Source organism: Octopus sinensis, linkage group LG1 (assembly GCF_006345805.1).
Source record: "Octopus sinensis linkage group LG1, ASM634580v1, whole genome shotgun sequence".
Taxonomy (NCBI): Eukaryota; Metazoa; Mollusca; class Cephalopoda; order Octopoda; family Octopodidae; genus Octopus; species Octopus sinensis.
The window spans coordinates 163,706,829-163,732,244 of NC_042997.1; the positions used below are offsets into that span (position 1 = coordinate 163,706,829).

At 33.7% G+C, this 25,416-nt stretch overlaps 1 protein-coding gene across 10 annotated transcripts in view; it reads left to right on the forward strand.

Moving 5' to 3' along the window:
- LOC115211517 (supervillin) overlaps positions 1-25,416 on the forward strand; it is a 273,144-nt gene that overhangs the window by 210,938 nt on the left and 36,790 nt on the right. For 8 of the 10 annotated variants that reach the window (XM_036506226.1, XM_036506231.1, XM_036506225.1 and 5 more), the window contains 3 exons: positions 6,622-7,093; positions 19,923-20,096; positions 23,736-23,786. In XM_036506226.1, coding sequence (XP_036362119.1) covers positions 6,622-7,093; positions 19,923-20,096; positions 23,736-23,786 — 697 coding nt within the window. The remainder of the gene's footprint in view (positions 1-6,621; positions 7,094-19,922; positions 20,097-23,735; positions 23,787-25,416) is intronic. The other 2 variants (XM_036506228.1, XM_036506230.1) reach the window with 2 other exon arrangements.

The following is a 25,416-nucleotide window of genomic DNA, read 5'->3' on the forward strand; positions in this document are numbered from 1 at the left end:
TTAAGTAGATTACCCAGGGAATGAAGTACTTATTAACTGACTCTAATGAGAATTATCAATTAAATATAAAAAATAAAATCCTCAGATATTATAAAAACAGCTACCGTTAGATTTCTATATTTCTGAGATGAAGTTTTGTATTTGTAGTTAAAATGCATTATTCTATTATCAATGTCATCTTTTTATTTACATTATCTTTTGGTCAGTACATTCCCTGGACATCTTCAGATTTAAAGTCAAAAGCCAGTGGTCCTTTTATAAATCACAAGTATCAACCGCCACTCAGTAGAATCAATAAAAGCATTGTAAATTGCTTTAAACAGCAGGCAAATCCAACAGCGTCAGTAAAGATTCTTATAAGCAAGAACTTTGCTATCTAATGGATATATTCCTGAGGCACAAATATCTAGCACATTATATAATGATTGCATTCATTACAAACATGATTCAAAAGGAAAATTCTAATTCCTTGGTGTTACTTTGTTACTGGTTGGGAAGACACACAGAATCATCTGTGGTTAATAGCTAGCCAAGAAGTGACTGGAATAAAAGTAATCATTTATTCCTCTCACTTCTTGATTTTATATCAATGTTTGTGGAAGAGTGAAAAAATAACTTGTTAGGATTTAATTTATAGAACATTAGATAGTTGTGATCAAAGGGAAAATAACAACATTGTAACTCGAATATATATGTAGAACATATGGAACAAAACTGAATGTTACATTCTATATGGAATGTGATTTCACTTACAAAGTACCTTAATAGACACAAAAACAAAAAAGTTATGGTGACAAAATATATCAAATTTATAGTTTGATCTATAGGTATATTTCACCCTTTAATGAAATTTTTGACTTATTTCTATCCATAGAGTATAAAATTGTTGAAAGTCTAATGTTTATTAGATATGTGCATTTAAAAAATGTGTATATAAAAAAGATAGAACTAGAAAATGATTTGACAGTACACCCATAAAAATACAGTTTAAATAAAGAAAAAAAAAACAAAAAAAAAACATCTCCAAATGACTAATATTATTATACAACATATAGTGTAATATGTTGTTTTTATATATATTCAGAAATTTTTCAATGTACATTTTCCAACTCTGCAAAGAGTGCCGTCTTCATGAAGCCATTTAGCCATAATAAGCACATGTGTGTTGTTCCAGAATCAGTTGATAGAAATAATTACTCTTATGCTTTTGTAGCATAGCAGAATTTATCAATTAGGAGTTGCTCATAAGAGGAAGCATATGGTGTGTTGTTAAATGCAATATCGGTATATGAATCGTCAGTATATGAAGGAAATGTATTTTGTTATAGATCTTGTAGTAAAAACGGTAAGGTTTTGTTTTTGCTATTATTAAATATTAGTGATTTTTTGATTCCTATTATTGACATTGAAAGTTGTTGCAACTGCTAATTAATGTTTCAAAATGCTGTCATGTAATGTTTAGCTATACAGAGTTTAGTGCAACAGTTCAAGTATGTTTCATCCACTTTGCTGTCTGGCTAATGTGGTGTGGCAAAAAATTCATTGGTAATTGCAATGGTGGTGGGCAAAGTGACTTGGCGAGTGAATGATAGTTTCAAAGCTTTAAAATGTTGTTAACCTTGGAGTTTAGGTAAGAAAAGAAAACTAATTTTATAGTACTTTTGGTGTTTGCTGAACTTGATTAGTATGGACAATAAGTTTAGCATTGTGGTGAATTAATAATGTTCTGGAATGTTTTCAGTGTGTGTTTGTGGTTCCGGGACTGTGTTGTTTGCATTAGAGTACATTGTTAGATTTTGAATTCAAGTTCTTTTGCTTTGTTGCATATGTAATCAAGTGTCATAGTGCACAGTTTAATTATACCTACTTATTACAATGCAAAGAGCAATCCTTTGAATGGTTCTTTATTTGATGTGATTTGTAGCAAAGATGTGTACTCAAACAAAACTGATAAGCTATCCTCATACTTTCTTTATCTGGGCTATTACTCTGTTACTGACTGACTGACTGAATAAATGTTTATGGGAGGTTTCATAAGTTTTGTAATAAGGTTATGTTCTTTGTATAGTGTGTGAATGACTTTGAAGTGCAGTGAGTGGCACCTAAAATCTTTATGTCTTCTGCGTGCAAATGAAAGATACATGTCACAAAGTATTCTCTATTGTAAGCTAGCGATGAGTTTAATTGGTATGACTGTTAATGTATATGATTTAGTTTTTATTTAGTATAACTGAAATTGGTGTACAAGTATATATAGTATAAAAGGAAAAAATGTGATAAGGAAGTTGTAAGCATATTATATACACATTTTGAGTTGGGATGCCATGCATATAGAGAATATAAAGATTTTAAAAAATTAGACTTCAGGGAGATATTTTATTGAATACTAAACATGATCGCTAAGAGGTAGTTGACTAGGTATCTGTTTATCTTGCCTTTTAGAGATGTTCAAAATGTCTTGTAGCTTTGAGATTTTGATGATTACATTGTAGGCTAGGTACAAGAGACCAGATTTGGCTAGTTTGAACATATAACAGGTTGAATATTTGGGCTGGATATGGCTGGTTTAAAAGCTAAAGAGTTAACTGTGGTTATAATAGGATATTCCATTTTAACGCTATTTAATAATGCTGAAAATTTTAGAAGTGGTATAATATTTATTTGAAGAGGTCAAAATGGTTATGTGAGGATTCTTTACTTTCAAGATGGGATGGAGTGTAGAAGAGTGTAATTAATTTGCAGAAGTTTTCATCTGGTTTACCTAGTTTCTAAAGTTTCTCTAGTTGAAAATGTTCATGGTTTTTGTTGAATACACTTTGTTATATGTGATCAAGTGTCATAGTGTGCAATTTGATTATACCAGCTTATTCTGATGCAAAGAGCACGTCTACAATGATTCTGATGACTTTTGAAGTGTTTTATTACTGTATGTATGTTTTTACTATATTTAGTTTTATTATTTCTCTTTATGTAAAAAGAAGGATGTTAATTTAAGTTTTACATGAAAGATGCATATGCAACATTTTTATAATCCCACCCTTTTTATGTGGTTTTTGGTGACTGATTTTTATAGAAATTTTTATCTGATTGTTGGATGCAAATCAACTGTAGGTATTTTTTTGTGCTACTTATGGTTTTGTAGTGCAGAATAGATATGAAGGATTTTTAACACTTTGTTAATTGTCTGTTATATTTTTCTTCACTGTTAAATATTTTTTCATGTGTCTGCTGTGTATGTGGTATTAGAACATATTGTACAAGATCTTTTCCAGTTACTAATAGTTCTAGTGGTATGGTTGGAGTCTTGATGTGCATTTTGTTTCTTAGATATTTCTGTAGTTATTTTGTTGGGTAAGCACACTAGTACATAAGTTGGTGGCATGGGTTTTTTTTAAGGTCAGTGGAAGTAGTTTTGGCCTCTTTTTAAATCCAGTTCTTATGAAGCTTTTGTATATTTTGCAAGAACTGTCAGTAGGGTAGTTGATTATATTATAAATGAGATTTCAATGATTCTTGTGCACAGGATATTGGATAACTAGATATAGCTTTTAATCTCCTTGATGTCTTCTTTATTTCCAAACTTGATTTCTTCATTAATATTTCTAACATTTCATCACTATATTATTGTTATGTCCTAATTACATACACCATATTATTATCTACAGACTTTGCACAACCTGATATATCAACTTGTTAGCCTGACCTTTTCTAACTATATCCTGATTATCTATAGCAGCAAATTACTTGTCTCATACTCCACCCAAGCAGCCTAAAATATCATACACATCATTGTTATAATGCTCCACTGAATCTCTAAATTCAAAGACCATTAAACATATGTTGCAGTCATGTCTATAAAAGAGAATGCACACTCATCACTTCCAAATTGTAATTAAAAAAAGTTCTTTTTTCTGTTTTCCCTATTTTTGCCAATATGTCAACAAAACCCAGCTACCATATCCTGTCATACTAGTTACTCAATTTGTTTGCACTTCAATCTTCAATCTCTCTAATAAATCTATCAGTTACTCCTCCCTCTTTCTATCTCAGTAATATTCCACATTCTCTGATTACAGACAAGCCATTGCTTTCAAACATCCTTCATATGATATCTTTCAAACATTTCAAAACGTGCTTAGAAAACAAAAAGTAACTAACAGACCTCTAATGAAGCAGGTGTAGACATGGTTATGTGGTTACAAATTTTACTTCTCAACCTCATGCTTTCAGGTTCCATCTTAGTGTTTGGTACCCTGGTCTTCTATTATAGCCTTGAGCTGACATGTATGTGAGTCAAATTTGGTTGACAGAAATTGCACTGAATCCTGTTTTGTGTGTATAAAAAAATGTGTCTATGTGTGTGTGAGTATTTGTTTTCTATCTCTTCAGATGAGACCTTATGAGCAACAAGCATATTTATGCCCCCTTTTATCTCATAACTTGGTAGTTGCATCAGTTTTGATGTATGAAGACAGTGGAATCGAAAAATATCATACTTGATAAACAAGTGTTGACAACAAGAAGGGCTTCTGGCTAAAAAATGATGATGGTTGTGGCAGCAGTACTGCTACTGTTGCCATTGCGGCTGCTGCTATCATAGTTGTAAATTTGTACAACATGAAACAATTTTCTATCCTTGATGGCTTCTGATATAGCTTTGCAAAACAAGTTCACTGTCATCTTTTACACAAATGGTTTTTAGGAAGATGATTTCTTATATAAACTAATGATGAGCTTATGTTTAAAGCAGTTCATTTTTTTTGCTGTTGCTGTGTTACATTTTTATATCAGTTGAGGTATTTCAGTAGCTATTAGAATTATGCTTGTATTGTTGTTTGAATTCTAAGATTCAAGAATATTAAAATAGCTGATACTTCCAAACCATTTCTCTATGATTTTTTTGTGTATCAACATACATGCATATTTAGCATAAATGAAATTAATAGAAAATCTTTCTGTTGGGCTTATGGATAATTCTTTTAAGTGCTTTTATTGTTAAGCTTTACTGTCAATAATTTAGTATTAATCATACTTAGTGATGTAGTTATTGATACTAGAAAGGGCTATCTTTATCTCTTTTTTTAGTTTTTGGATGAAAATTTCAACAAAAGTGACATAAGTCAATATTGTTTATATAAAAATTAACTAAAGTTTAGTACATTCTTTTAGACCTTGAAAAATATATTATTCATTGGCAGTAGACATTTTTAAAGTACAGTACTATGACAAACATGATGTTATTATAGTTTACTCTCTCTCTTTACCCTCTCTTTTACTTGTTTCAGTCATTTGACTGTGGCCATGCTGGAGCACCGCTTTTAGTTGAGCAAATCGACCCCAAGACTTATTCTTTGTAAGCCTAGTACTTATTCTATCGGTCTCTTTTGCCGAACCGCTAAGTTACAGGGACGTAAATACACCAGCATCGGTTGTCAAGTGATATTCAGGGAACAAACACAGACACACAAATCTGCACACACACATATATATATATATATACATATATACGACGGGCTTCTTTCAGTTTCCGTCTACCAAATCCACTCACAAGGCTTTGGTCGGTCCGAGGCTATAGTAGAAGACACTTGCCCAAGGTGCTACGCAGTGGAACTGAACCCGGAACTATGTGGTTGGTAAGCATGCTACTTACCACACAGCCACTCCTGTACCTTAAATATTTCTTGTATGTAAGAAAAGAGCAGATAAAAGTTTTATGTTAAATAGACACTACAACTGATATGCAAACAATGCAACTATAAAAGTTAGAGTATGACTGATAATATTAATATGAGGATAGATAATTTAGAACATTAAGTGTGTTAGCTATTTTGATATTTATGACAGTATGAGAAGCTATTAACCAAGGACATAAAATTCTGTCTGATCTTTCACTGTAAGAAGTAAATAAGTTCTGTTATTCAAGTCACCTAAACTTTGATTGGAGAACTACAAACAGCAAAACTGCCAAGTGATTAAGTGCTTAGGGAACTACTGGCCTTACAGAAGCAAAAGAAATTTTAGTCTTTCTTCCTCCAAAATAAGTTTGACTATGTGATGCAAGTCCTTATTATAAGTGTCATGAAGTTTAAGCGTAATGAAATGTTGGCATTAAGTGTAATAAAGAACAAGTTGAGCAGCAATTGGAAATGATCTTTTAGATCAGAATGTAAGGAAATACTGTATTTTAACATGTATAAGGAACTCTTTTTAGTCAAAAATTAGGTTAAAAAAATATGGGAGTTTCTTATACATGGATAGAATTATAATCCCTTACAAAACTTTTTTTCCAAATTTTAGGCCCCAAAATTAGGGCTTCTTTACGCATGAGCGTTCCTTATACAAGTTAAAATACTGTACACTGTTTTGTAGATCCAACTGAATCATGCCATTATAGGTTACACATTTGAGACAAATAATACTGTGTTAAGTTATATATCATACAGACTACTGTAATCTATTCAAGAATCAGTACTCATTGTTATTGTTTTTAATATTCTTGTTGAAAAGTATAAGACTGTTTAAAATATTTTCTTTTGTTTACAGATACAAAAAATAAACTTATAAATATATATTCTTTTTGTAAATATTTAATATATATATTTTTATTGTTTTCTCTTTCAGAAATTCTCAGAATGGCTGATATCGAAAATACACAAACTGTTGATTCAAATAAACAATTTAATAAAGAAGTATTGATTAAAAGCAGTATAGAAACAGAAAATATAAGTGTCTTAAAGTCAAAAGAAACAAAGTATCAGGAGACACATAAAAAACTTAATAGTGAAGCCATAAGTGTTTCAAAACTTAACAAAACTGACTCTGGAAGTGTTCAAACAACATCAGTCACAAGTACAAAAATGAAAGAACACCGAAGTATACTTATAAAAGACCAGAATGGAGATCAGCCTCGAGGAATTTTGAAGAAAGACATTAGCTTTGATTATAAAACAGAAGATATTAAACCAAATTTAGACAGTTCAGATAAAGAAAACTCAACACCAGTTCTTAAAAAACAATCAATGTCAACTAAAGTAGTATCTAGATCTTTATCTTATGAAGAATCAAAAGCAATTGAAAACCAGTCTTTAGAAAGGTAAGATATGATTATTATTATTAATAGTAATAACATTGTAGAAATATTAATCACTTACCTTGTTAAAATTTTAGAAATGAAAACATTTATTTATCTGTATATTTTTTATTAGGTAGTGGAGTAACAGGATTTGTAGCTTAACAGACTTTTAGTTATGTCACTTTACATTCTGAGTTCAAATCCTTCTAAGGTTTGATTGTGCCTTTCAATATCAGAGGATGAAAATATAAATAACAATTAATAATAATAATAACTAGCTGGACCCCTGAAAAATTCCCAGAAAATATAAAAAAATGTAAGCATCTGTAAATTGTGTACTGGTGCTATGGTACAACCAATAACTATATAAGCCAACCAAAATATCTCAGTTACACAAACGTAAACAAAATTACTATTTAGCCTTAAAATACATCGTACATATTCAAAGAACCTTCTTGGTTTAGTGATACCAGAAGTTCTTCCGGTATTTTTTTTATTCTTTTACTTGTTTCAATCATTTGATGGTGGCCATGCTGAAGCACCACCCTTTAGTCGAAGAAATCGACCCCTGGACTTCCTGTAAGCCTGGTGCTTATTCTATCAGTCTTTTCTGCCAAACAGCTAAGTTATAAAAAATGGGGATGGAAACACACCAACATTGGTTGTCAAACAATAGTGGTGGTGGGACAAACACAGACACATACACACACATAAAAATATAATATATATATATATATGATGGGCTTCTTTCAGTTTCCATCTACCAAATTCTCTCACGAGGCTTTGGCCAGCCTGAGGCTATAGTAGAAGACATTCTATAAAGTATAGAGTTGAATTTCATGTAGCCACCTGTTGGCAACTTTTCTGCCCTGCCTATTTTGTAGTGGGTGTAACCCACTTTTCTGGGCTCTTTTTCACAGTTACACCCTGTTCAAAATTTGCACTAGTTTTTGTATGAAAAAAAGGTAGTGGGGGAAGAGGTTTGTTTGTAGTTTGTTGAGAAAATGTTAAACATGCCTGAAAAAAACATCGTCTTTCCCCCCCCCCCCCAACTAAAAGACAGGAAGAACTATGAAAGAAAGTGAAAAAGGAGATGGGGGAAAGAACAGAGAAATAACAGTCAATTGTTCTAGAACTCCCAGAATAAAAACATTAACATCTGAAAGACTTTCTCTCTATTCATTACTAAATGTCTTTCCTTCTTCTTCATTGTTAAAAGTAAAGAAGCTAGAAAAGATGGATTGTATTTCAGTCTAATTGTCAGTGTAAATGACTAAGGCTTTCCTTTCTCTGTCTCTATTATTTCACGCCTTTTCTCTATGGTTAAGAGAGTGAAGGTGTGTGGCTCAGTGGTTAGGGGTATTCAGCCCATGATTGTAAAGTCATGAGTATGTGTTTTTGAGCAAGGTACTCTACTTCACCTTGCTGCAGTCCACTCAGCTGGCAAAAATGTTGTAGCAGTAATTCAAAGGGACCAGCCTTGTCACATTCTGTGTGAAGCTGAATCTCCCTGAGAACTACCTTATGGCATACATATCTGTGGAGTACTCAGCCACTTGTGCGTTAATTTTATGAGCAGACTGTTCTTTGATCAGATAAACAGGAATCTTGTTGTCATAACTGATGGAATGCCATTTTTAAAAAAGAGTGAAAGAAGAAGAGATATTCCATATTGTATGGCAAAAATGTCATGTTTTCAGAATAAGCAGTGAAAGTTAAGACGAAATAATTGCTATTCTGTGATGTATTTACCCTCGTCTCACACTTAGTTTGATAACAACAGCCTGCATATTGGTGTTTATCTGGGGGCTTGGCCTCCAGATCTGCGAGACCCACAAATGCTGCTGTTAGGACTGGATTAACTCCTATAGTGATCTTAATGACTAAAAAGATTTTCCTGCCCCTATATAGGATCTTTTTTCATTTTCTTCCAACCACTTGAAGGTTTATCTTGCTCCAGTTCACTCAGCTGGTCAAAATGAGTTGTAGTTGTAACTCAAAGGGTCCAGCCTTGTCATATTCTGTGTGAGGCTGAATCTCCCTGAGAACTACATTAATGATATGCATGTCTGTAGAGTACTCAACCATTTGTGAGTTAATTTTATCCTTGTGTGGTAATGAAAAATGAAAGTGACTTTATATTTGCTGTGTATATGTATCTATGTATCAACTTTTCTTTGGATCTATGTATCTACTGTCTCTCTCACTTTCTCTCTTTCTCTTTCACTTCCCCTGTGTCCCTCCTCTCTCTCACTTTTAATTTAACAATGTGTGTATGTATCTATGTATCTACTTTTCTTGCAATGTGTTAAACATTTAAAAACACAAAACGAGTGCTGTCAACACTCACTGTCTCTTTCACTTTGAATTTGAACTCAGAACATAAGGACAGATGAAATGTTGCTAAGCATTTTGCTTGGTATCCTAATGATTCTACTAGCTCATCGCCTTTAATAAAAATAATAATGATAATAATTCTTTCTACTAAAGACACAAAGGCTGAAACTTGGTGGAGGGGACTAGTTGATTACATTGCACACCCCCATCCCCAAGTGTTTCACTGGTACTTAATTCATTGACCCTGAAAGGATGAAACGCAAAGTCAACCTCGATGGAATTTGAACTAAGAACCTAGTGGCAGCTGAAATACCGCTAAGCTTTTTGCCTGGTATGCTAACAATTCTGCCAACTTGCTACCTTAATAATAATAATAATAACAATCCTCTCTACTATAGCTACAAGGCCTGAAATTTTTGGGGAAGGAACTAGTCAATTACAGTGACCCGAGTGTTTCACTAGTAGTTAATTTATCGACCCCAAAAAGATGGAAGGTAAAGTCGACCTTGGCGGAATTTGAACTCAGAATGTAGTGACAGGCAGAATACCACTAAGCACTTCATCTGGCATGCTAATAATTCTGCCAGCTCACTGCCATAAAAATGATAATGATGATGATGATAATAATAATAATAATAATGAATTAAAATGACTATGGTTCTCTCACAAATTTGTTATTTTTGTATATGTAAGAGATCATTTTTTTCTTCCTGTCATCCAATGTTGTATTTATTCAAGAAATTGGAGCAGAGCAGCACCCTCAAAGGAAGAAAAAAGAAATCATGTTAAATAGGATAAAGTAGCTTTATTAGTGACTTATCTTTGTAACCAAGAAGTTTTACTAAAAACACTTAAAATTGAGCTTGAAGAAAAACCTTAGAAATCAACTCTAACTTTAAAAACTAGAATGTATAATTCCTTGCAGTAAATACCCCCGCCATAGACATATTGTGACCCAGCAGAAATCGCATTGTATAGCTGACCTGGTTTACATAGTTAAAAATTCATACTTTTTATGCTTGTGAGGATAATATAGTTGAGAGGAATGACAGTGCTTCAGACTAAGTGAATTTAGTCAGTCTCACTATGTCTGCAGTGAAGTTCCATCAGGATTACTTATCCTTTGGTAAAATATATACTAGTAAAAGTTTGTGTGCATGTGTGTGTGTGTGTGTGTGTGTACCTTATGATACACACACAAGCACACACATTCATATACATATGTTGGTAGGTGATGATGCAGAGAGGGGGTACTCAGTACAAATGTAGAGTGTAGCAGTACACTTAAGCTGGTCCAGTGCAACAGGCCACTGGATTGGCTTCAATAACTATATCATCATCACCATCATCATCATCATCATCGTTTAATGTTCACTATCTAAACTGGTGTGGGTTGGATGGTTTGACTGAGGACTGGCAAGCCAGGAGTCTGCACCAACCTGATCTGGCAAGGTTTCTATAGCTGGATGCCCTTCCTAACGCCAACCACTCCTACAGTGTAGTGGATGCTTTTAGTGTGCCACTGGCACGGGAGCCTGCCAGGTGGCACTGACATTGACCATGCTCAAATGGTGCCTTTTTACATGCCAACAGCATGGGTATCAGTCAGGCGGCACTGGCATTGGTCACACTTGAATGGTGTGCTTTATGTGTCACCGTCACGGGAGCCAGTCAGGCAGCACTGGCATCAACCATGCTTGAATAGTGCTTATTACATGCCAGCACAGGTTCCAGTCAGGTGGCACTGGCATTGGCTACGACTATGATTTCTCTTGACTCAACAGGTCTTCTCAAGCACAGCATGTTGCCTGATGATTGAAGAGTACTTTTAAATGGGCTAATTAGCAACACTAGCATCAACCACAGCTACGATCTCACTTGGCTTGCCAGGTTCTCTCAAGCACAGCATATCTCCAAAAGTCTCGGTTGCTTGTCATTGTCTCTGTGAGGCCCAACATTTGAAGCTTGTGCTTCACCACCTTATCCCATGTCTTCTTGGGTCTATCTTTTCCACAGGTTCTCCCACCACACACACATGCATATATATGTTTATGTGTGTGCCTAAATATACATATACAGTGAGTGATCAACAATTTTTATGATATACACATTCAGTCATACATACAAAAACCCACATCCATCCATCCCCCACATACACACAACATATATAAACCAAATGACAAACTGATTTAAGCCGGACATACCAGTCATATGTTTGTTCCTGTGTAGGAGTTCATGTGTGCGTGTTTGTAAATGTATGTCTGTGTTTGTACGAATGAGCATGTATGTTGATTATTCAGCTTGTCACCATGTGAGCAAAGAGATGCTGATGTTAGCATTCCTTGTTAAGGTATTGACCAGTTGCTCTGGTAAGAGTTGTCAACAGGAAGAACAACAGGTAGTAAAATTCTGCCATAAATAACTCCCCATCTAACTCATGCTATCATGGAGAGATGGAAGTTAAACAAATGAATGAACTATATATGTTGAATACAGGTGTGCATTTATACATATGCATACACACACACACATATATATACACACATTGATGCAAATGTACATATACATTCATTTGTTTAACTTCCATCTCTCCATGATAGCATGAGTTAGATGGAGAGTTATTTATGGCAGAATTTTACTGCCTGTTGTTCTTCCTGTTGACAACTCTTACCAGAGCGACTGGTCAACATCTTAACAAGGAATGTTACCATCAGCATCTCTTTGCTCACATGGTGACAAGCTGAATAATCAACATACATACTCATTCGTACAAACATGCACACAGGTACTCCTGCACAGGAACAAACATATGACTGGTATGTCCGGCTTAAATCAGTTTGGCATTTGGTTTATATATGTTGTGTGTATGTGGGGGGATGGATGGATGTGGGTTTTTGTATATATGACTGAATGTGTATATCATAAAAATTCTTGATCTCTCACTCATGTTCCTGTTAAGTCTTTATCTATAGCCCTTTTCCTCTTCATTAACCTTTCTTTATCTCTCACATTCTCTTGTTCACTTTCTTGTTATACCAGGTGGTGTACTACATCACCTGAATAACAAAGGCTGGCAGTGGTTCTTCCATATTCAGTCTTCCTTATTTTCACATTCTACCATTCAACCTCTCTTCCAGCATGACACCTGTTTAATGAGAGGTGGCAATGAATCTGTCCATATCCAACACTCCTAGCACACTACCCTTCTTTACGGCTAGCCATCACTATTCCCTTATTAGCATCTATCACTATCTCCCTATTGCAATGTCCATATGTATTGCTATTCAGCATCTCTATCTCTGTCTCTCTGCCTCTGTATCTCTCTCATTCATCATTTCCTCCCCTCACAAATTGTTTACATACACCTCTCTCACATTTCCTTTACTCTTTCTTCTAACACCTTCTTTACACTCTATCACTTTGTCCCCACCCACTATTATGCTGCATATTGCTGTTTTTCTTTTCAATCTCCTTCCCATTAATCAAATAGCTGTCTATCATTGTCCTATTTTATTTTTTCAGCAATCACTCTATCCCTCTCCTCTCTCTTTACTGAACCTGATCCTTCTGTTACTGCTCTCTCTTTTTTCACCCATTCACTTTGGTTCTTACTCTATCATCACTTTCTCTTCTCTTCAGCCTCTTATCATATTACCTGGAATGAACAGAGACAAAGCAGAGTAGAGAAGACTCTTTAGTCTTACAGAGGATAATGCAATCTTTCTAATGCTGGTGCTATGATAAAATGCACTTTGTAAAGTGGATGGCATTTGGAAGGGCATCCAGCTAGAGAAATCATGCCAAAAATGGACTGTTCAAGTGAAACTATTGAAAAGGGCAGTACTTTCACACAAGAACTGACTTGAGCAGTGATGACCTGTCTGACACATACCAGCATGGAAAGCAGATGTAAAATGATGATGATGTTATGCTTAGAAAAATAATTAGAGTTTAAACATTTGAAATTTAATAGTTGTACAAATTGTGTTTTAGCTGATAGCTGCCATTGTTTTTTGTTTTTTTTACACAACTTTTATTCGTATGTGGAGTTAAAGAGAATTAAAAGAGAGTGTGTATGTATAGTGATGTAATGACTACTTATGACTTCATAGTTGTAATTTCATTTATATATTACTAACAGTATTGCCCGGCGTTGCTCGGGTTTGTTTCGACCCTTTAGAATTGGAACTTTTGAAAAGTAAAACTTTTGCATTATGTCGCTTGGTATTCTCTTTAAGTGAACATTTTTCTGGTTAAAATACACCGAAAAATGGCGATACAGCAGTAAAAAAAATCATAAAAAATAGGGATTTTCATAGAAAAAAAGCACCTATTTGATGTAAATAATTTTTGGTGTTAACATGGTCTGATTTGAATTTTTTCTTCTACGGAAGGAAGTGCAAGCCTTCTTCTATCATACTCTCAATTTTGGTCAACTTGCGCCGCAGGGTCTCGGAGGAGATAGTGTTAGTTGAAAGTTACCAAACCTGCCATACACTGACAACTTCAGCTTTATATATATAGAGATTTTCATTTATCAGGAAAGTTATTTGTGATTCTCTTAGATTTAGAAACATTTGTTTTAGACTATCTTTTTCAGTTCTTTAAGATTTATAATGAATTAACAATATTTCCAGAACTATAAATATAATATCTTGTTTGTGAAATGCCAATTTCCTATCTGTTAATTTAATGTCTTAAAATTTTACTTTGTTGTTGTTTGTTCCTTCTCAAGCCATGCTTGGCTTATAAGGGCCAGTTTCCTGGTTTCATTGGTGTTTAGGTTCCCCACCTGGACAGGATGTCAGTCCGTTGCAGGTGAGCTGCTTGATGCTGGAGGAAAGGAGTAAGAAAAAGTGGCGAAATAGTTAGCAGAAATTTGCCATTACTTTCTGCTGGAGCCACATAGAACTTAGGTGTTTCGCTCATAAACATACACATCACTTAGTCTGAGATTTGAACCTGCAATCCCTCGACCGTGAGTCTGCTGCTCTAATCTCTAGGCCATGTGCCTCCAAAATTTTACTATTCTTGTAGTAAAATGTAAACAGTTGAAAATATTAATTGAACTGCTATCTAATTAATCTGCTTTGGTCCTTTATATCAATTAATATAGTTAAAAGGTTTTAATAATATTTCATAGAAATTTTATGTATGATCTCTTTTGTATCTATACTGTTTATGTTAATAGGTGTAGGTGTGTCTGTGTGGTAAGAAGTTTGCTTTCTGTCCACATGGTTCCAGGTTCAGTCCCACTGTATAGTACCTTGGGCAAGTGTCTTCTACTATAGCTTCAGGCTGACCAAGACTTTGTGAGTGGATTTGGTAGACAGAAACTGAAAGAAGCCCATCATATATATACACACATAGATATATATGCATGTATGTGTGTGTGTCTTTGCATCTTGTGTTTGTTTGACAACTGGTATTGCTTAACAACAGGTATTGGTGTTTTTATGTTCTTATAACTTAGTGGTTCAGCAAAAGAAACCAGGCTTAAAGATAAAATAAGTACTGGAGTTGAGCCATTCGACTAAAATTCTTCAAGGCAATGCTCCCAGCATGGCCGCAGTCTAATGACTAAAACAATTAAAAGACAAAAAGTATATATGTTTACTTTGGTTATTAATAAGCAATTTAAACTAATAATAAAGCTTCCTCTTATTAAACAAATATGTATAGCAATCCTTAATAACTCTCTTCTAATGCAGCAAATTCAGTAAACATTTAAAATTGTTTAGAGTGTTAGTACTAATTTGTGTGTGTGTATATATATAGATATGTGTGTGTGTGAGTGTATATATATATATATATATATAGATATGTGTGTGTGTATGTGTATATATATATATATATATATATATATATATATATGTGTGTGTGTGTGTAATCTTTGCAGCTGATTGTGTGTTCTCATTTAATAGTCACACACTGACTACTGTAATTGTTAGTGTTGAGGGCATCAGATGGGAGATTATGAGTTATTTGCATTTTACACTTAATATGGGGACAGCATCTAAATGCCTGTGAAAGAGGTAGAGAATAGAAAGGGGGGAAAGAAAGAAAAGGAACTATGTCAGTCCTATACTACAAAATTTCAGACAGTACACTTGTTTACATTGGTGAATTTAATCTACAGTGGTAGTTATATGAAAGGGATTGATGTCCTAGCTTTTACGTGCATGCATATATACACCAACTCTGCATATTTCCATCACAAATATATATCAGATATTCTGTCATTCTTTTAGAAAACTGTCTCCCTGTCTCTCTCTCTCACTCTCTCTCTCTCTCACATGCACACACACTTCCTCTAATACACACTCACACTCTCTCACACACACACACACTCTCTCTCACACACACACACACCATTTAGTTACAGCTGGTGGATTGATAAGGTTCCTCTGTCACTTCATTGTTTTCAGCAGCTGAGACATTTAATTCTTGCTGGATCTGTTGATTTAGCTGTAAATAGCTAATATAACTAGATACAGCTCACTGCTGTAAAGAAAGGGCAGTAGCACTGTATAAATAACAGTGATATTGTGTTAACTTTCTGTTCTATGTTCAAGATTTGAATGAACTTGGGAACCTGTTTCAATATTCAGCTTAGGGAGAAGTTCTTTTGCCATTTGTACTTTATATTTTGTATGATAATAGAATTTATATTTCATTTCCTTTTATCAATGATAAGCCAGAATTAAACAGCAAATGTGTTTACAATTGGGGATGGTCATTCTTTTTGCCAATTATTTTGTTTAAGTATTTTGTGCAAATATACAAAACCAAAGTACATAACAATAAAAAGTGAATACATTATTTCTGTATTCTTATTGTTGATGCTATCTAAAACTGACAAATGACATGAAGGTAACGGTCAAGGGAAAAAACATTTCATCTTTGTGATTGGCAAACTTCTCTATGATTTAGGACTTGAAATGTGTGATTTCTATATTGACGGAAAAGGGTGTTGGAAGATTTAGTTGTTGCATTATGTAGATGATTTTTAACATAAAAGCTCTGTGATGAGATCAATATACGTTATAATACTGTAGTTTTTATATATTTTGTGTAGACTATGTTGCTGGTAGATTCTTGGTTGTTCGTTTAAGGTTGTTTTGGTGTTGTTTATTCCCAGATCAGCCCAGTTGTAGCAGATTTATGATCAAAAGTTGCTCCAGTTGTGACTATTCTTTTATTTTACACACACACACACACAGAGGTACGCATGCATGTACACATACACCCACACACACACATACACACCTTATGAACCTACATACATACATGCATATGTATATACACCCATAAATACTCTTCTTTCAGTTTCCGTCTACTCTGTCAGATCTGCTCACTAAGCTTTGGTCAGCCTGGGGCTATAGAAGAAGACACTTGCCTGATAAATCAACTAATTTCTTTTTAGTCCATGTAGCCACTCTTCCTTCTGACTTTACTTTATTGTTATAAACATTATTTCCCTTCTGATTTACTGACCATGCAACCTACCCATCAAATAATATGTAGTTCACTGATTCAAATGAATACCAAAACACTTAGATAACTTTAAGAACCTGGACATAATATATCTTCAGTATGCTTAAGAATGTTCTCTGACATGCCATATATGTTAGAAAACACTTGAAATATGCTTTTTGTTTTTGTAGAATTACTAGAAGAATATTTACTCTATACATTTTATCTTCATTGTGAATATTCATCATTAAACTAAACAACGGTAGTGAACTGGCAGAGTTATTTGAGTGTTGCATACAATGCATTGCAATATTTGTTCCAGATCTCTATACTTTAAGTTCAAATCCTATGAAGGTCACCTTTTCATCATCATCATCATTGTCGTTTAACGTCTGTTTTCCATGCTGGCATGGGTTGGATGGTTTGATTGAGGTTTGGAGAGCCAGTGGCTGCACCAGGCTCCAATCTGATCTGGCAGTGTTTCTACAGCTTGATGCCCTTCCTAACGCCAACCACTCCGAGAGTCAGTCAGGTGGGCCTTGCATCAATCACATTTGGATAGTGCTTATTACCTGCCACTGGCACGGGGGCCAGTCAGTGGGTACTGGCATCAGCCATGTTCAGATGGTGCTTTTTATGTGCCACTGGCACGGGGGCCAGTCAGGTGGTCCTGGCATCGATCATGTTTGGATAGTGCTTTTTACTAACCTCCACCAAGTATATCATATTGCCTGATGCATCAGGGGTACTCTTAACTGGGCTGGACATGCGTGGCTGCGATCTCACTTTAGTTACTGGGTATTCTCAATCACAGCATATCTCCAAAGGTCTCGGTCTCTTGTCATTGAGGCCCAATGTTTGAAGGTCATGCTTCACCACCCCATCCCATGTATTCCTGGGTCTACCTCTTCCACAGGTTCCTTCCACAGTTAGGGAGTCGCACTTCCTCACAGAGCTGTCCTCATCCATACGTAACACATGACCTTACCAGTGCAATCGTCTCTCTTGCACACTACACTTGATGCTTTTTATGCCCAACTTTTATCTCAGGGTGCTCACACTCTGTCATGTATGCACACTGACATTACACATCCAGCAGATCATACTAGCTTCATTTCTTTCAAGACTACGCATGTCCTCAGCAGTCATGGCCCGTGTTTCACTGTTGTGTAGCATGGCAGTTCACACACATGCATCATACAGTCTACTTTTCATCCTGAGCAAGATGCCCTTAGTTGCCAGCAGAGGTAGGAGCTCCTTGAACTTTGCCCAGGCTATTCTTATTCTAGCTGCTACACTCTTAGAGTAACCACCCCCACTACAGACTTGTTCGCCTAGTGTTTATGTTCTTGTTCTTTAGTGTTTATTGCCTCTGTGCATCTTCCACACACAAAAACTATTTTCCTGGTTAACCCTCCTTTGATATCACTGCAGCTTTTATGTGTCTATAGCTTACACTGGGTACACCAGGTCTCTCTCTCTCTCTCACTATATATATATATATATATATATATATATATATACAGCATAAATTCTTCTATGTTGAAGACATCAAAATGCTGAAATATATCATGACAGAAAGCAGATGTAATGAGATTAAAAGTATTGCCCTATCTATCTATCCGTCTGTCTGTATATAAATATATATATATATATTACACATATAAATAACGAAATAAATATTTTTAAATGGTGAAACTAAGAATTTCCCTGGAATCCCTGAAGAAACTTTTTTACTAAATGCATTGTATTGACAATTATTTAATTATTTGTACTAACCTAGAACAGTAGACTAGCAGGACTATTTGAGAGTTCAGCTAGATGGTATATGTTCTGGTTGTTTGGAATCTGACAGTAATGCCTGTAACAACACTGATGCCAAGCTTTAAAAGCCCAAGCTGGTGGCCTTTCCCTTGTACTGGCATAGGTGGTATGGAGAATGGAAACTTACATACATGGGCAACTGAAAATCTCCCTCAAAAACTTTTGCCCACTCAGGCCTGCATATATATATGTAGATGCATGATCTAAGTATTTCAAAATACATCAACTTGAAGTATTTTTAATACTGTCACATAAAAACCTTCATTAAATTTCCTGATAAGTACATACCAGAAAGCAAATATATGAAGTGTGAATGAGTGATTAAATTTGATTATCATACTGTATTGCTTTCAGCTGTTATCTAGTAGTACATAGTTATATATTAAGATAAGATGAATTAGGTATTAAGATAAATTTATCTAGTATAAATTTTGTGATTATGGAAATTGGTGTGAAGGGTAGAATGTTACACTAGTTGTATTCATATGCTTTCAGTGTTGACTTTGATATTATCCCCATGGGTCAACAGAATAGGCACCAGTAATATACCAAAGTTAAATTATAATATCGTTATATCCAACTAAAATAAATAGATGTTAACTTATATTAATGTCAGTTTGTTTTAGTTTATTCATCAAGGATATTTAATATTATATTTTATAAATACCTTGTCTAAGCACAGTCATTTTATTTCTATATTGTGAATGCTTATTGGCTTCTAGATATTCTTTAGGTATTTTTCATCCTGTAAAGTGGTTGGTGTTAAGAAGGGCATCTAGCTGTAAAACTATGTCATAGCAGACATTGCAGCTCAATCCAGTACTTGGACACGTTGGATCCGGTCAAACCATCCAACTCATGCCAGCATGGGACATGGATATTAGATAATGATGATGATTTTTTTTTACATTCTACTGTACGAAAATAATTTTCTTATCTGCTAATCAAAAACATAAGTTTTGTGAGTTTAAATTTTAATATGCAAAGTCATTGCATTTCTTTTTTCTACAAGCCATATTAGATATGCTTATACTCTGAAGCTACAAACATGTAGATGGTTATCAGAATACAGATAAATTAACTATCGTACAAAGTACAATTAACATTTGCATCTTCATATAAAATAATAAAATAAACACTTCAATATTCTGTTTAATTTTTATTCAGATTCAGTGATAAATATTGAAAATCCCCTCTTTCTTTTTTAACACAGGTCAAGTCAACCAGTTGCTGAAATACCAACTGATAAAACTCAATCTACTCCACGTAAACAACAACATTATACTAGTCGTCACCACCTTACTGAACCTGTGACTTCTTGTGAAAAGCAAGAAGCTTCAGAAGGCGTTGAAACTGTTGTTAAATTAAGCGGATCTGTTGCAGAAAGGTAAATTTATAGTTATTTTAATTTCACTTTATATAGATAAAAGTTTAAAAAAATATATCACATACTAAAAGTTAAAAATTTTATTAGGACCTTTAAAACAAATTTTAAAATAGTTTTCCTTCTCTATGAAGCATACAAATGCACTTAATCATGTGTGTGCATATTATTCAGTAAGTTTTGTATATTTTATGAAAATATTTTATCAAGGTAATGAATGTATTTAAGGTAGAATTCATTTTGTTCCTTTAAAATATAACAAAGATCTTTTAGATTTCAGGACATGGTAGTCCAGAATTAGATAACAAAATGCATTTTATTTCAGCTGCAGCTCTAATAATCTTGGTTGGTTATAAAAGTATCCACATATCATAATTCCCATGTGTTGCTATTTATTCACCTATTTAGAAGTTGTAGTATTTCTGTGATGAATTTTTGGAACAGATGCAAAACTGTTGTGTTTATTTTATTGCTTTTAAAATGAAATTATTACATATTATAACCTTTACAATGTTTGACTTGTCATTATGCAACAGCTGCATATGACAAACTAGTTGTAACATTTTCAGTAGCTGAAAACTTTGTTGGTTTAGAGTGTCAGATATGTGATGTCATATTTACTCATTTTGAGAATATTTCTTCCTCTATGATAACATTTATCTGGCATTATATTTAATAATTTTATGAAATAATTACTGTGAATTTCAAACTTTCTATCAGTTATATCATGCATGTATTTATAATTATAAGTAAAAGCACAACAGTTTCTAAATCCAGTTCCTCTTCAATATCTTGACTCCTATAGAATAAGAGATAAATTGTTTAAATATAGTTTCTAATCAAAGCAATTTGTATTTTTGCAATTAGCTGTTTATTCATTCTAAATAGTTTAGAGATTTTTCCACTCATAACAAATTTTATTTTTTATTTTTCTAATAACATTATGCATACTATTACAGGTTTTTAGGCAATATGCAAATATAGATGAAAAAAAAAATGAAAGGTTACAAAAAATAAATGTATAAATGAAAAATATAAAATATTCATAGAAAAGGAAAGTTTTCATACAGTTGGACTGATATTTAAAAATTTTTTTAGGATTGTATTCTGTGTCAGAAAGAGAAGGGAAAAGTGGGCAAGCATGCAGACATAAAGCATGTGAGCTATGTAAATATTGGTGACACGGAGTTGAATGGAGCAGGTAGTAGGAACAATAGTGTTGTAGTTTACGTACATAATTGAAGTTATTGAACTAAGGAATTCTTTTCTCTTTGTAGTGAGAAAGATATTCAGTTTGTTGAAAACAAATTCAGTTGTCATAATAACATAATCTTTCCAGACTAAACATGTAGGGTTGTTTCTTTGAAGTTCTCAGCCCGCTTCATTGACTATAAAGTGCAACTGTATTCTAAGAGACTGTAAATTGGGAATTTTAATGTTCTTGATGATAAACCTCAAAGTCAAGAAAGTTCAAGGATTCATTTTACAAATTTTTTTTGTAAATAGGATGAACATGACAGAGTCAGCTATTGGGGAATACTGAGGAGACTTAAAATAAAGAACTTTAAGTAGAACAAAGCTCATGTCAATCTGAAATCAGTATCTCCATATGAACAAGATATCTTGTAGTCATTCTGAAATAAGAGATGCAAGTAGCAAGCATTACAATCTATTCACAATAATAAATTGCTAGTAAGACTTGATGCAATAAATTCAGAGCATGTAAGAGAATATCTGCCAAATTTATGAAAACTAACGGGCATCTTTTCTTTGAAGAAGAAGAAAAAAGGCTCGCCAATATAAAATGGTTGTAAAGAAATTAAGCAAAATGTTTTAATGTAGATTAATTATACTTAATTAAATAGTATGAGTTATATACTTAAGTAGCTGTATGAGATTTCTATATATGTGTGTGTGTTATATGTAAATGCGCACATACATGTATATATACATATACAACACATGTGTTTGTATGTGCATGCACATGTGTTTGTATGTGCATGCACATGTGTTATGCAGATATACAGGAGTAAAAGTACGAAATACATATAAGCAGAATTTATTCATTCAAAGTGAATGAGTCATGCAGTGACAATTCTTAGTTTCTTGTGAGTATGCATTATGTGACGAAGGAATGAATAATTAAGGAACATGACTACTATCCTTCTTAGGTTTCATTGGCCAGCTTTGGTCTGATGTTTATCTGAGTGGTATTGTATAACAGCATAGATTTTCAGGATGTTTTTAGTTGGGAGAGTTACCGTAGCAATTCTGCTGCTCTCTCTCATATAGGTTCTAGCAAATGGACATCACAGGGGTAGAAAGTTTATTTATTTATTATTTTATATTGCTGTATTCTGAAGGAAAGCTCTATTGGTTACAAGCTTTCAAGAAGCCAAGTACTCGTTTAATGTATTTCAGGCAGTAACAAGGAAGTGTCTCACATGATGTGAAGGACTTAAGTCTGTCAAACACTGCTTATTGGGTTTTCTTGACTTTGCGTTTATCCTGTACATATGAAGCAGTGAATGTACATACAAACATAAATACACGTGGATAGTGTGTGCATGCATATGTGCGCACATGCCCACACACACGCACAAATATATTTTGAGTTTTGCATAGTCTCTAGTGACCAAATTTTGCTATCAAGGATAAGTCATCATAAAGCTAAAGTATAATACATGCCCTAAGTGCTGTGGTGTGGGTTTGAACCCAGAGTCACATCCATACCTAGTACAATGTGCATGTTAGCTATAGCTTAGCCATTGCCAGTACCCCGCAAGGGTGGAATATGGTTATTCCTTCTGTATTTGGAAGGTGTATTGTCAGTAATATTTATTCTCATAAACAGGTATATTTAACATTTCTTAGAAGAACCATTAGACACAAACATGTTTGTAAGTGGGTGGTGTTAGAGTATGCACAAGAGGGTTTACTATAGTTATTTGGGTGAAATAAAAATAATTTTCACATCAATTTAAAAAGTAAAGCATTGCTTTCTCAGTTTTTCTTTTGGGATTCATTAGTCCTTCAGAATTTGGATTTAGTATTACTTTGTCTTTTTAGATTTTGAATTTTCCTTATAGTTTTTAAAAATAGTACAATGTAATATAAGTTTGCTATATAATGTTTGAAACATTGCTTTATAGATTTTATCTTTTTTGAAAATATATATTGAATAAGCTTAAATATGGTGTTTACACAAAATGCTAATATTGCAAATTATCTATCTTTCTTTTGAAAAGCTATCTCTAGATACATCTATATCTGAAACAGCTATAATAATTAGTTTAAAATTTTAGCAATATAATGCTTAGTTCTCTTTACAATTCTCTCTTATTCTGTCTTTCTCTTTATATGTATTCATATTTATGTACAGACACACGTCATGCCATTGTACTTCTTTATTAAAAATTATTGTCATTTGACATCATATGCTGTAGGTAACAGTACTTTAAAACTAAAAGTAAAATTTGAAGTGTCTTTCGTTAATCAATCAAAATCTGATAATGTTAATTATCCTTTGTATGTTTTTCTTGGTAATGGCCATTTGGGTTGTTGATTATTTTGCCTTGTCATTGTCTTTGTTTTGTTCTGTACTACTGTGAGAAAATGTCAACTAATTTGTTGATCTTCCAGAGATAATTCTCCTCAGATGTCAGTTGATGATCTTGGCTTACCAGCCAACAGGCAAGTTACTGCGTATGACTAGAGTAGTCGATGCACTAGCACACCAGCTATGAAAAATCATTGCACATGCTGATTTATCCTATTAATTTGATCAGCCAAAATATAAATTGATTGTATGCCATAACCCATACTTATTTCACTCAGTCAAACTGGTTTGTTCTTGCTATCAGTAGAAGTCAGTATACCAGTAATGTTGTGTGTTGTTTGTTATCTTTCTTATCTCATACCTCTTTCCTTTTGACTTGTTATTTTAAATCCTGTTTTTGTATTTCCAAGTATGAATGTGCATATCTGATTCAAGGAATGAAATAGAAAGCAGACACAAGAGATACAAAACTATGTGATGATCAGAGAAGTTTCAGGTCTATAAGCTTATAAAGAATAAATACTAAAATAAACATTGACTTATCACAGCCTTTTAACATGGAATTAAAACCTATTTTAATGTACATTTAGTATATCTATATAAGACATACCAGTTTATTATATATAAAAGGTGAGAGCACTCAGTAATGGGTTGAAAGAGTTGAATGCAATACAACTAAGTTTTAAAATTAGCTATGAATTATTTCCTTTAGTTATGTCATAATGACATGAAGCATTTGTTGCACCTCTGGAAGAAGGAAAATGGGGAAAGATTTGGCCCAAGAATACAGGGCACTAGATATTCAAGGAAAGCCTCTAATGCATGAGAACCAACTGGGCAGAGTTCAGAAGGATTACCACAGACTGATCTTATTAAAGAAAGCCTACTGCCTTATGCACCTCACATGTGCATATATGCATGTATATATGCATACGCACATACATGTATTTGTGTGTGTGTCTGTTTCTACCATGCTCCTTATGGTAGTAATTTATGGCTGGATGCCCTTCCTGTTGCTAATTCTTACCTGCTTTTCAAATAAAAGACTTGTTTATTCCATTGGTATTCAAAATTGAAGAGAAACTGACCATAATGTTAACCAGGAATGTAAACATCATGTCACCATTTCACTCAGTCAAAGCTGAGTGAAGGTGTAGAATGTCAACACACACACACACACACTACAAGCTTTTTTCAGTTTCTTCCTACCAGTTCTACCCACAGACTTTGGTTAGCTCAGTGAGGCTACAGTAGAAGACACTTGCTCAAGGTGGTATGTGCTGGGATTCAACCTGAAAGCGTGGTTGCAAAACGAACTTCTTAACTACACATCCATGCCTGCACATATCATAATCACATATATATGTATGTAAATATGTATGAACTATTAAAAATATCTCATAACTTTGGGGCCTTTTCTTTAATCGACTTTTGACCACAGCCAGAAACTGAAGATGTATGAGGTGTAAAGTTAAATGTTACTGACTTACTTAATCAGGTGTAACTGTCATATAATATGACAATTATATATGTATGTGTGTGTATACACACACACATAATATACACACATGTACATACACACGTATACACACACACATTATGTATGCATATATAACTATATTTACATATGTGTCATGTATGTGTACGTACATATACATAGGTGTTATATATATGTGTGTGTGTGTGTGTGTTATATATATTTATTCATATGAATTATGAATATGTGTGTTTGTGTATTTATTTAGTCATAAGTAGATGTTTGTA